We start from the raw sequence: 12862 nt of genomic DNA on the forward strand, positions 1-12862 counted from the left end.
TTTCTTCAAAGGAGGTACACAAATGGCCAATACATACATGAAAAAATGCTCAATACTATTATTTGTCATTAGGGAATGTAAATTGAAACTACAATGAGGCTGGGGTTGTGGCTCAGTGGTAGAGTGGTTGCCTAGTACGTGTGATGCACTGGGTTCAAATTTCAGCACCACGTAAACAGATAAAATAAAGATACTGTGTCCATCTACAACTAAAAATATTTTTAAAAAATGACAATGAGTACTAGTTCATACAATTAGGATAGCTACAATAAAGATGAAAATAAAATAATAAGTGTTGGTGAAACCATGGAGAATTGGAACCCTCATACATTGCTGGTAGGAATGTAAAACTGTTTAGCCATTGTGGAAAAGAGTTTAGCAGTTACTCAAAAAGTTAAACAGAGTTACCATATGATCCCACAATTCTACTTCTGGGTATATACCCAAGAGAAGTGAAAAATGTGTTCATACAAAAATTTGTACATGAATGTTCATGGTATCATTGTTCATAATAACCAAAAGGTAAAAACAATTCAATGTCCATCCACAGATAAAACAGTAAACAAACTGTGGTATACAATGCAATATTATTCAATCATTAAAATAAATGAAGTAATGATACATGCTGTGACATGAATGAACCTTAGAAACACTATGTTAAGTGATAAAGGTCAAACACAAAAGGCCATATGTTATGCAATTTCATTTATATGAAATATTCAGAATAGGTAAATTTACAGAGACAGAAAGTGGAATAGTGGTTTCCTGGTATGGAGGAGGAGGGAATGGTAAATCAGAATGGCCTTTCTGTGCTTTCTGTGGGCGTGATGAAAATGTTCTACAATTAGATATTGGTAATGATTGTACAAACTTGTTAATGTACTAAAAATCACTGAATTGTACACTTTAAATCTGTGAATTTTATGGTATATGAATTACATCAGAAAAATGAAAAAGGAAAGTTATAAACATCCAGATCAAGAGGAGGTTGCTATGCACCTGAGGAGACTTCTATTTAATAGGTTAAACAAAGTAGAAGGTAACTCTGACATAAGGTGAAATGCTTTCCCAAGGAAATATATTTCTGTGGCAGTATGAAATTCATGCATTCAACAGATGGTCACTGAGCACCTGCTTTGTACCAGGGCAGCTTCTGTTTCCACTTGCCTGTTGTTGCTTAAATGCCTCAAGAAGTTGACCAATGTCAGTAAAAGTGAGAGGAAATTCCAGGCGAGGGCCTTCATAGGAGTCTGGTACATCTATCAACCCTACATAGTCCCGTCTATCCTTGATATCCTGGAAGGTGGTTTCAAAAAGCCGACTTACTAGTGCTGGAAAGACAGAAAGGGGGATGAACAATGGGAATCAATATTTCAATACTTATATTTAATAAAAATCTTCTCGAATACCTAGCCCATGTAAGGCACTGGTGCCAAATATTATGAATATCAAGATATCCACAAGTAACTATGAGGAACGACTGATTCTGAGACCAATAGATACATTCACATGGTTAACTAATATCCCTTCCTCGGATAATGTTTTGCCAAAGCACTGAGTCCATAATCAGTGGGAAGGAGGAGAAGTACCATAAAAACTGGTCAGTCAAGGTATTTTGATTCTTTGAAACTCTAAATCTTTGCTCACTCTTATATCTCAGATTTTTACGAACAGGGCTAAACAACACAACAGTGCATCTTATTTAAACATCTACTGCTATTCAGGAGCTACAAAAAAATTAAACTACAACATTCATTTTTTTCTCATTAAACACTTCAGAGGATTTTACTTGGTTGTAATTGATTTGCTTCTCCCTTCACATAAAAATTTCCTGACATGATTTTCTTTTTTTCTCGGTAACAAAGCAGATAAAGTTAAATGACAAACCATAAGCAGAAATACCCAAAACTCTCACTGAGAGAAATTTCTGTATAATAACAGATTGCCTACATTCCCCATTTTAGTAGGAACTGAGACCCACGGTCATTTCTTGCAAGATTACCCATAAAACAGTCAGCTCAAGAACAGGCATGCAGACAATTCAGGGAGAGAAAGATAAAGAGGATGTTATAGACTGATCACAAAAGTGGCCTCAATTATAATTTAGTTGTTTCTCCCATCAAGAGTATTTTTCTGGGCTGGGGTTGTGACTCAGTGGTAGAGTGCTTGCCTAGCATGTGTGAGGCACTGGGTTCCATCCTCAGCACCACATATAAATAAATAAAATAAAGGTCCATTGACAACTAAAAAAAAATTTTTTTAAAGAGTATTTTCCCATCCCTTCAAACTAGGGATAACTTGCATTGGCCTAAAGAATATGGTGGACGTGATACCTACCAACTTCATGTCCAGGTCTCAGGAGGCCTTGTATGAATCTCTCTTCTGGAAACTTGCCACTACCTCTAAGCCTGGCTAGCCTACTGAAAAAAACCAAGACCATGTGGAACAAAGCTGCATCATCCTAGCCAAAGCTGTTCAAGATTATTCAACAGCCAGCAGAGTTTCAGACCCATGAGTGAACTAGGCCAAGACCCAAAATACTGCTAAATCAAGCCTGCCAAGATCATCAGAAATGTTCAGCTAATCTGTAGACTTGCTAGAAGAAATGTTTATTACATGGCGCGGAGGTATTGTGGCTAATACACAAGATGATTGCAGTAAGAGATAACTGGCCCAAGCCAGGAACAGTGGCACACCTAAAATCTCAGTGGCTCAAGAGGCTAGGCAGGAGGATTGACAGTTCAAAGCCAACCTCGGCAACTTAGTGAGACCCTGTCTCAAAATAAAAAATAAAAAGGACTGGGAATATGGCTCCGTGGTTAAGCGTCCTTGGGTTCAATCCCTAATAACAAAAAAGAGAGAAAGAGACCCAGAAGATGGTGACATATTCTTCAACTCATTAACACTGACTTGTAATTAAGGCCATTCATCAGGAGGTCTCTGCAAATAGTTCCTATCTTTTTGAATATTTAGAGTGATTGTATTAAGAAGGTATGATGTTAGAAGACATAGACAAAATATATTTTTTCATGATCCAGTTATACTGAGGAGATGACATTTAAGAACTAAACTTGAAAAATTCTAAAGTTATATTTGGTCATTTAAAAAATATTTTCTAAATTGTGTACTCCAACATTTTTTGGTGATGGTTGATGATTTGGGAGCAGGTAGCCAGGGATTGAACTCAGGAGCACTCAACCATTGAGCCTTATCCCCAGCCCTATTTTGTATTTTAATTACAAAACTCTTAGAAAACAACAATCCACTTCTCAGGGGGAAAAAAAAAAAACAAACACAAAAACCTCAGAAATTTAAATGTATCATCTAACAGAATTGTAAATATTGTTTTCTGTTATAGACTTTAAAAAATAAAGTGAACACGGAACACGTGATCAGGAGTAGGGGATTTTGTTCTATAGATCGGGAAGGAATTTATGACATGATTATAGTATTCATGACAAAGGTAGTATGGCCTTTGACGCATGCCTGACTTAGAAATCCAGATGTTAGAAGGAAAGAGAAAAAGAAGTTGAGGATGCAGATTTGCATATGGGGATGCATATGAAGATATCTAACCCTTTGTTCTTTCCAAATCCTCAGAGGCAACCATGTTAGTCAATTTTCTTTGCTGCCTATACCTTCAGCATGATCCTCTCTTCAGACTCTAATACAATTAAATGTGGTTGAAGATTCCGGAAATCTAAAATTCTACCCTGGACCTCACATCTGTCCACACTGAGAAAGATTTCCTCTTCGAACCTTCCAACCCAACACTCTATTATTTAATATTTCTATATTTATTGTTCTAGCTGTTTCCTCTCCTTAAACTACTCTTCCTTCATTCTGTCTCCTCTTTGGATAATTTCTCCTCATTCTCCAAAACTCAGCAATGCACCTAGGTTGAGTCTCAAACCCCACCTTCTTATGTTGAAGATGATGATGATGATGACAACAACAATGATGACAACAATGACAATGATAGTTCTTGCTTACTGAATGTTTACTATGTGCCAGACACTGTTCTAAGATATTTACATGTATAAATTTATGCAGTAATCACAACTATTTTTATGAAGTAAATATTGCTATTTCTCTATTTTATACATGAGGAAAATGGGGCAGGATGGTAAGTGGAGAGATGAAACCCAATCCCAGACAAGCTAACTCTGAGCCTATATTCTTAACCATTATACTTTAACTATATATTGAAACATATCTATGTTATACTATATAGCATTATTGACATAATTATAAATTATTGAATAATAACAATTCTGTGAGGTTTAAGCAAGAATTACTTCATTTTCCCAATCATTGCCTTCACCTGTGCTGTCTCATCTGCTGACATAACAAGACAATTCCATCAAATCCAATCATTAGAAATCAGTCTTGTTAGGTAAGGACAAAATAAAAACATTCTTTTCATTCATAAAAAAAGAAAACCAAAAAAAGAGCTTAGCTGGGTGTGGTGGTACATGCCTGTAATCCTAGTTACTTGGGAGTCTAAAATAGCAGGATCGCAAGTTTGAGGCCAGCCTGGGCAACTTAGTGAGAACCTATCTCAAAATAAAATTTTGAAATGGAGGGGTTGGAGATACAGCTTAGCAGCAGAGTGTCCCTGGGTACAATCCTCAGTATGTATGTATGTGTGTATGTGTATATGTATGTATGTATATATGTACATGTATATGTATATATGTATGTATAAGTACAAAATTTAAATTAAATTTAAAAATAAGCTCAATATGGTCCTTCCTTTCATAGATTTGATGACCTTCATTCCTTAAAAAGTTTGGTGATAAAAATATGAAAAAGGACCATTTTCCTAAGCCAATTCTTAGTTAAAACTACTCAATGTGATATATCAAGTCAATGTCAAATCAATATCCTTCTGCTGGTTTTTAGCAACATAAAGAATAATATAAATTCTCTTCCAATTGCTCATGTGCCATATATGAAAATAATACAAAGCTTTAACATTTCTTTTTGTTGTTGTTGTTCTAATTATTATACATGACAGTAGAATGCATTTTGACGTACATAAACGGAATATAACTTCTCATTCTTCTGGTTGTAGATGATGTAGAATTACACTGGTCATGTAGGCATATATGTACATAGGGTAATAATGTCTGATTCATTCCACTATCCTTCCCATCCCCAAACCCCCTCCCCTGTCTTCACTCCCCTCTATCTAATGCAAAGTACCTCTATCCTTCCCTAGCCCCCACTCTCATTGTGAATTAGCATTCGTATATCAAAGAAAACATTAAAGTTTTAACATTTCTAATGCATATACTGTCCTTGTGGGCTGCAACTTTCATAACTAATAACAATAATTTAATGAATGGCAACAATATGTGAAAATTTGTGCAACACAGAATTAACCCTTTGCTGTCTCTACCACCCACATATTACTTTGAAAGCAAGCTCTGGGTATTGCTGGAAAAAGGAAAGTACCAACTGAACCACATTTATACTTATTTCATTTTCCAATTATGAATCTGGATCAAAACCACTGGTGTCCAGTCAATAGATACCAAAATGAATTTCATAAAATTCAACACCTACTCATGATTTTTTAAGAACTTAGAAGACTAGGAATGGAGGGATACTTCCTTAATATATATTTTTTTAATTTGACTAAATCATAAGTTTCTCCATTAAATTATCAACAACAAAAAAAGAATGCCACTTTCACTGTTCCATTTTAACGTTATTCTGGTAGCTCCAAACAATTCAATAAGACATGAAGCTGGAATTAGAACAATAACTATTAGATAGATATAGTTTTTCTTGTGGCCAAGGTGATTAAATACCTACACTCAAGAAAAGTAACTGAAAAACTCCCAGAATTGGAAAATTAAATACAATAGAGGTTAATCCCAGTGGCTTGATTCACATCTTTACCAGTGCTAAAATGAATAACGTTGGGAGATTACTTTCTAAGTCTCAGATTCTACACTTACCAAAGGTAAGTAACAATAATAATTTCATTGGTTTGTCATAAAAACCAAATTCAATAATATATTTAAAGTACTTAAATACATGCATATGGCAAATATTTAATGAAAATAAGTGGCAATAATTTCATTAATATTATTCAGTAGAAGAACAAAATAAGATAGACATAAGTCAAAAGTTTTATAAAATGCTATCGATAATCAATAGGAAGATATCATGGAGAAAATATCCTATTTACCATGGCAAGAAAAAATATAAAATACTCCTAGCCCTTTTTTTTCTTGAAAAAGAAAAAAAAAATACACACACACAAAATATCTTAGCTGATCTGGGAAGCAGAAAGAAAAATCAAAAACCAACACTTACATACATGCTATCCCACTTCCACCAGTCTCTGCTTAGACCTGTTGCTAGGTATGGCAGTTTTCTGCCTGAGGAGGAGGTTGATGTGAAAAATCAACTAGGATATTTGCATTCAAGTCCCTACTCCCATTCAGTTCTATGAACTAGTTTTGAGCTCTGAAAGTAGGATGGGGAGATAAACTGGTATAACTGATTTTTATAAACAAGGTAGTAAGATTGCAAGGACAAATACTGCTTTAAGGTCATCTCTCTTCATTGGAAGACCCAAAATGCCTTGAGGTACTCTGTGCCTCAGAAGTCAATCCATCAATCTGGGCTCGGTATCTGGGAATGTTATATAACCCTCTGCCCCCTAAAAATTCTTTGCTTAGGGATCTCAACACTTCAGTTATACAGGTCTAGGTGGAAGTTGTCTATAATACTCTCGCCAAAGACGGCATTAGAAATCAATCTATGGCAATAATCTGTAAATCTCTTTCTGTTACATGCAATAATGAAATCAGTGTGATCCTGCAATAGAGAGATATGTAAGGGAATACCAGATCAGAAATAAACCCAATAATATATTTATTTACTTATTTATTTTTAGTTGTAGATGGACACAATACCTTTATTTTATTAATTTATCTTTATGTGGTGCTGAGGATCAAATCCAGGGCCTCACACGTTAGGCAAGTACTCTGCCACTGAGCTACAACCCCAGACCAATGATACACTTTTAAATGAATATATTGTTATGGTCTAGATGTGAGGTGTCCCCCAAAAGTCCATGTGTAAGACAATTTAAGAGGGTTTAGAGGTGAAATTATTGGGCTATGGGAGCCTTAACGTAATCAGTGCATTAATCTGCTGACAGGGATGAACTGGGTGCTAACTATAAGCAGGTAGGATGTGGCTGGAGCAGGAGGGTCACTGTTGGCATGCCTTTGGGGTTTACATTGTGCCTTTGTTGAGTAGAGTAGTCTGTTTCTCTCTGCTTCCTGGTGCCATGTCCTGAACCACTCTCCTCCACCACAATCTTCTGCTGTGATGTTCTGCCTCACCTCTGGCCCAGGGCAATGGAGCTGACCATCTATGGAGTGATAGCTCTGAAACTGTGAGCCCCAAATAAACTTGTCCTCTTCTGAAAGTGTTCTTGTCTTTTGGTTGCAGCAACAACAACAACAACAACAAAAAAAAAACTGACTAAAACATATTAAGAGGGAAGCATTACAAATCATAGTGAAAGTATTATCAAATAAATGTTGCAGGAAAAATTGGTTAACTACTTGAAAATTTTTCTCTGTAGTTGTGTTTTTTAATAATTTTCAAACACTGGCCATTAAGATTTTCTCATTCAATAGTTTAATATAAAAAATCCAAACAGTATGAAGTGTTAACATTTTTTAAAGTTAAATCATGAAAACATTTAGAAATACAGGCATAGTGATCTGTAGTTTAAATATTTCAGGGCTTTCTAAGTGTAAAAATAGGAAGATTCACAAAGAATAAGATATTTAGACTTGAAAGATATTTTAAATAATTAATGGACGAAAATTTCTCAAACCTGATGAAAAATACCAACTTAGATATCACAGAAGCATAGCAAGCCACAAGCAGGATAAAAAGAAAAGATCAAAACTCATCAAGGCACATTAGGGTTAAGATGCTATTTTTCAAAATTGCTTAGATTAATATGTTTCTTTCCCATATCTTTTAGGTGGTTATGTTATTCATATGTAGTACAGTTAGGTTAATTTGTCACAGTGTGTTATGATTTGGATATGAGGTATCCCCCAAAAGCTCATCTGTGAGATAATTCAAGAAGGTTCAGAGGAGAAATTAATGGGTTGTGAGAGTCTTAACCTAATCAGTTAATTAATCCCTGTTGGGATTAACTGAGTGGTAACTGGAGGCAGGTGAGGTGTGTCTAGAGGAAGTGGTTCATTGGGGGCATGGCTATGGGGTATATATTTTGTATCTGGAGAGTAGAGTCTCTCTGCTTCCTGATCACAATGTGAGCTGTTTCCCTCTACCACACTCTTCCACTGTGATGTTCAGCCCACCTTGAACCCCAAGGAATGGAGCTGGTCTTCAATGGACTAAGACCTCTGAAACTGTGAGCCCTCAAATAAACCTTTCCTCCTCTTCAGTTGTTCTGGTCAGATCTTTTATTCACAGCAACCAAAATAGCTGACTAAAACACAGTGTGTATTCTACTTTGAGATCACACACACACACACACACACACACACACACACCCGCATGTACTTCTTATTTTTAATTATTTTCAGGGGGCAATATGAAACATTAGCATGATTCTAAGAGTCAGAAATACAAAAAGGTATACTCAGAGAAGTGTCACTCTTTCCCTCATCCCTTCTATCCAATCTCCACTCTTCCGTTCTTTCTACTCTGTACTTACCACCTGGGTAAACAATGTCATTCACTTCTGGTTTATTCTATAAGTTAATCCTCTATTTATTTTTGTACTAATGAATATATGTATACATATTTTCTTCTCATATCAGGAAAAGATTTCTTAAATGATACAGGAAGCACCAACCATAAAGAAAAAAATCATATCACATTAAAAATATCCACTTATCAAAAGATAATATTTCAAGATTGGGGGATGTAGTTCAGTGGTAAAGCACTTGTGTAGCATGCACAAGGCCCTGGGTTCAATCCTAAGCACCATAAAAACTAAAATAAGCAGGTGTGATGGCATATGTCTGTAATCCCAGCAAATTGTGAGGCTGCAGCAGGAGGATCTCAAGTTTGAGGCCAGCTTCAGCAACTTAGTGAGGCCCTGTCTAAAAAATAAAAAGGGCTGGGGATGTGGCTCAGTGGTGAAGCATCCCAGGTTCAATTCCCAGTACCAAAGAAGAAAAAAGAATTACCGTTCCCTTCTTTGATAAAAATATTTTGTTATATTTTTAAATTACCTGTAGAATTTTTTTAAATGCAGATTTTAAAATATACAGAGTCTGAGTAAGTATCTCTGGGGGGGAACCCAGACATCTGTGGCCCTGAAACTCCATAAGTGACTGATGAAATGAGCCTGGATTGAAATATTAGGTCATTGGTAGAAAAAGCCCTGTTTCATTTCATCATTATATTTCTTCTCAAAAACATTTTTTGCCAAAGAACACAAAGCACAAGCAATGTCTTCAAAACGCAATTATCTAAAAGAAAGAAAATGACTTCCACCCACTCCCCACTTCTCAGGTTTGGCTATTCCACCATTCAGAAAGCTTCTATGGATCATTAAATGCTTTAATAAGTTTCATACATATGTACTTAGCTCAAATCATTCCATTAAAATATAACCAGTTGGGTGTGGTAGCACACGCCTGTAATCCCAGTGGCTCCGGGGGCTGAGGCAGGAGGATTGGGAGTTCAAAGTCAGCCTCAGCAAAAAGTGAGGTGCTAAGCAATTTGGTGACACCCTGCCTCTAAATAAAACTCAAAATAGGACTGGGGATGTGGCTCAGTGGTCGAATGCCCCTGAGTTCAATCCCTACTACCCCCGCCAAAAAATAAACATAACCATTCTTTCGCCACTTTGAAGTATTTGCCAATTATTTAAAAGATGCTCCTAGATACCTCATATGTTTTAATTAGAGCAAAAAAAAATGATTAGCCCAAATTAAAGAAAAATGATATTTTAGGTCTGGCCTCTGCCTTGGAAATAACAACAGCAGATCTTAATTTGCAGGAGAAATACATGCCTGGCAAACAATTATAAAGTTAAAATCATTTTTGAACTACACCGATATCACCTGTCTGATTCAGAATGACTAGACAGAGACAGATTATGATGTCTTGTCTATTTTATGCTGCTATAACAGAATACCACAGACCGCATAACTTACAATGAACAGAAATTAATTTGGCTAGGGGTTCTAGAGACTTGGAAGTTCAAGACCAAGAGGCCATGTCTGGTGAGAGCATTCTTGCTACATCGTCTACATCGTAAGTCATAACATGGATAAAAGCATCCCATGGTGAGAGACCATGTTTGAGGGATGATGGCTGAATTCATATTTTATAAGGACACCACTCCCAAGATAATTACCCACTCCCATGACAATGGCATTAATCCATTCATGAGGGCAGGACCTCCTACGACCTAATTACTTAAAGGTTCCACCCCTTGACACTGTTGCACTGGGGATAAAGTTTCCAACACATAAAATTTGGAGGACACATTCAAATCATAGCAGATAGGAGAAAAAGAGGGGAAAAAACAGACATGTTGGGGCCAACTGTACTTAATCTGTTGTTTTCACTCAGATCTATTCTCTGAAATACTCAAGATATTTTTATTTCTCAATACAAAAGTTTTGTGGGTGAAAAATAAGATACACTTCATTAAGCTACTATTGAACATCAATGGACTGTGGTTAAAGAGAAGGTATTCAACAAAAGCATGGTGAATGAAATCTAATTCAATTTTTTAAAAGTGAAAAAATTAAATGCTGACTTAGCAGACACCATCAAAAGAAGAAAAAAGTCAGTTGAACTGATTTCACAGTTGTTGGGTGTCACACAGACAAGAGAGGTGGGCATCTTTTCAACTTCTTAGCATTCTTCCATCTTCAGGATTTATATTTCTTGATGAGGGCAATTCAATATTTAATAGTTACTTTTCAAAAGACTAAAACTTTTTGCTTACCTGGATCTTCCTTACGTGATGGTGTAAAGTTTTCCAACATGAAGGTAAAGAAATTGGATAACTGAACAAAATAAAAAGATATTAATCAATTAATGAACCCCAAGCAACTACTATGATAAATACTGTGGGTGCAAGTCCCTTACTCTTCTGGAGCATTCATCTTCCAGATGCCTCAGCTACTAAGGGTCACACCTAATCCTGTCCTCACAAGATGGGCAGTACCAGACTCGGAGTCACTGAGGATGTTACACGTACATCCCTCCTTGAAGGTTGCTCACAGACAACAACAAATTGAAACAAGAGTACCAGCCCAGTCCCCCACCTCCCTTCCCCTGCATAGGACGAACTGTGATGCATTTCACACTTGAAAGCTCCTGATGGGATCAGGCTGAGGTCAGACTTCTCCAGAAAGCACATTTTTACTTGGCTTCTTCTACCATCATATCTTGATTTTCTCACTTCCTTATTATAGGTTTTTTTCTGAAAACATTCCCTCAATAAGTCACTTGTACCAGAATCCCCCTCTCAGACTCTGCTTCTAGAAAGTCCAATCTAAGACATCTACTAAATTTTATTTATTATAATCTCTTCTTTTCTCTTTGGTGGTAAGATTAAATAGTGCTTAAAAAGATAACCAAGACTGTGACTCCTAATTAAGGGAAAGGGAGCATCTGAGTGAATCCCAGTGTATCATTTAATAGCTGCCAAGAGGAAATCCAGCAATTTATTTTTTTTAATTTTTAATTTTTTAAAATTATAACATGATACATAAATATGACTGTTAAGTTAGTCCTTTTTTCTTTTTTTTCCCCCCAGTACTAGGGATTTTGGAGATTAAACCCAGGGTCTTCACATATGCTTGGCACGTGCTCTACCACTAAGCTACATCTCCAGCCTGAGAAGCCCCTCTTACCTATTTTATTAATATCACTCTTGTCCCCAGAACTAACTCCTATAAACAATTTGCTATGTATCATTTCCCAGAATTTTACTGTATATTTTTGTTTTGTTTTGTTTGAGTTTTGGTTTTTCGTTGGGGTTTTTTGTTGTTGTTTGTTTTTTTTGGTACTGGGGATTGAATCCAAAGGCACTTAACTGCTGAGCCACCTCCCCAGCCCTTTTTTATATTTTATTTAGAGGCAGAATCTCACTAAGTTGCTGAGGCTGGCTTTGATCCTCCTGCCTCAGCCCCCACCCTCCCAACCCCCGGACACTGGGATTACAGGCATGCACCACCACACCCAGCTATATATTTAATTTTCTTTCACATATATAGGATAATCTATATACTATTCTACAGGTTTATTTTTTTACATCAACCACTACATTGGAGATCATTCCAAGACTTTTTTTTATTGTTAAAAAGTACCCATTTTTGGGCCTGGTGCCAAGGTGCACACCTGTAATTCCAGTGCCCAGCAGCTGGGGTGGGGGGCACCTGAAGCAGGAAGATTGTGGTTCACAGCAAGCCTCAACAAAAAGTGAGGGGCTAAGCAACTCAGTGAGACCCTGTCTCTTAATAAATTAGGGCTGGGTATGTGACTCAGTGGTCAAGTGCCCCTGAGTTCAATCCCTAGTACAAAAAGAACTCATTTTTTAAATGAATCCTTATAGAAGCTTTAAAAAGGTATTCCTCATTCATATATATTTTCTTCTAGAATGTTCACAGATTTGTTCCCAGGAAATTCTTTCATTTTCTTAACTCCTTAAAAGTATTTTCCTTTCATGAAGCAACAACTTTACTTTCTACTAGGGCATACAACCAAAAATAGATTAATACTATTTTTATTAGTAAGCTAGACATCTGGCAGTCCTTTGGAAAATGTGAACTTTGAAACTGAAAAACACCATCTTCTTCCAAAACCACACTCTCTC

At 36.4% G+C, this 12862-nt stretch overlaps 1 protein-coding gene across 4 annotated transcripts in view; it reads right to left on the reverse strand.

The window, feature by feature from the left end:
* The window catches only part of PPEF1 (protein phosphatase with EF-hand domain 1), a 141529-nt gene that overhangs the window by 87245 nt on the left and 41422 nt on the right, over window positions 1-12862 (reverse strand). For all 4 annotated transcript variants that reach the window (XM_079122922.1, XM_079122919.1, XM_079122921.1 and 1 more), the window contains 2 exons: window positions 10988-11048; window positions 1168-1331 (listed from right to left, as the gene is read on the reverse strand). In XM_079122922.1, the coding sequence (XP_078979048.1) occupies window positions 1168-1331; window positions 10988-11048 (225 nt within the window). The remainder of the gene's footprint in view (window positions 1-1167; window positions 1332-10987; window positions 11049-12862) is intronic.

This window comes from Sciurus vulgaris (genome assembly GCF_902686455.1).
Source record: "Sciurus vulgaris genome assembly, chromosome: X".
Taxonomy (NCBI): Eukaryota; Metazoa; Chordata; class Mammalia; order Rodentia; family Sciuridae; genus Sciurus; species Sciurus vulgaris.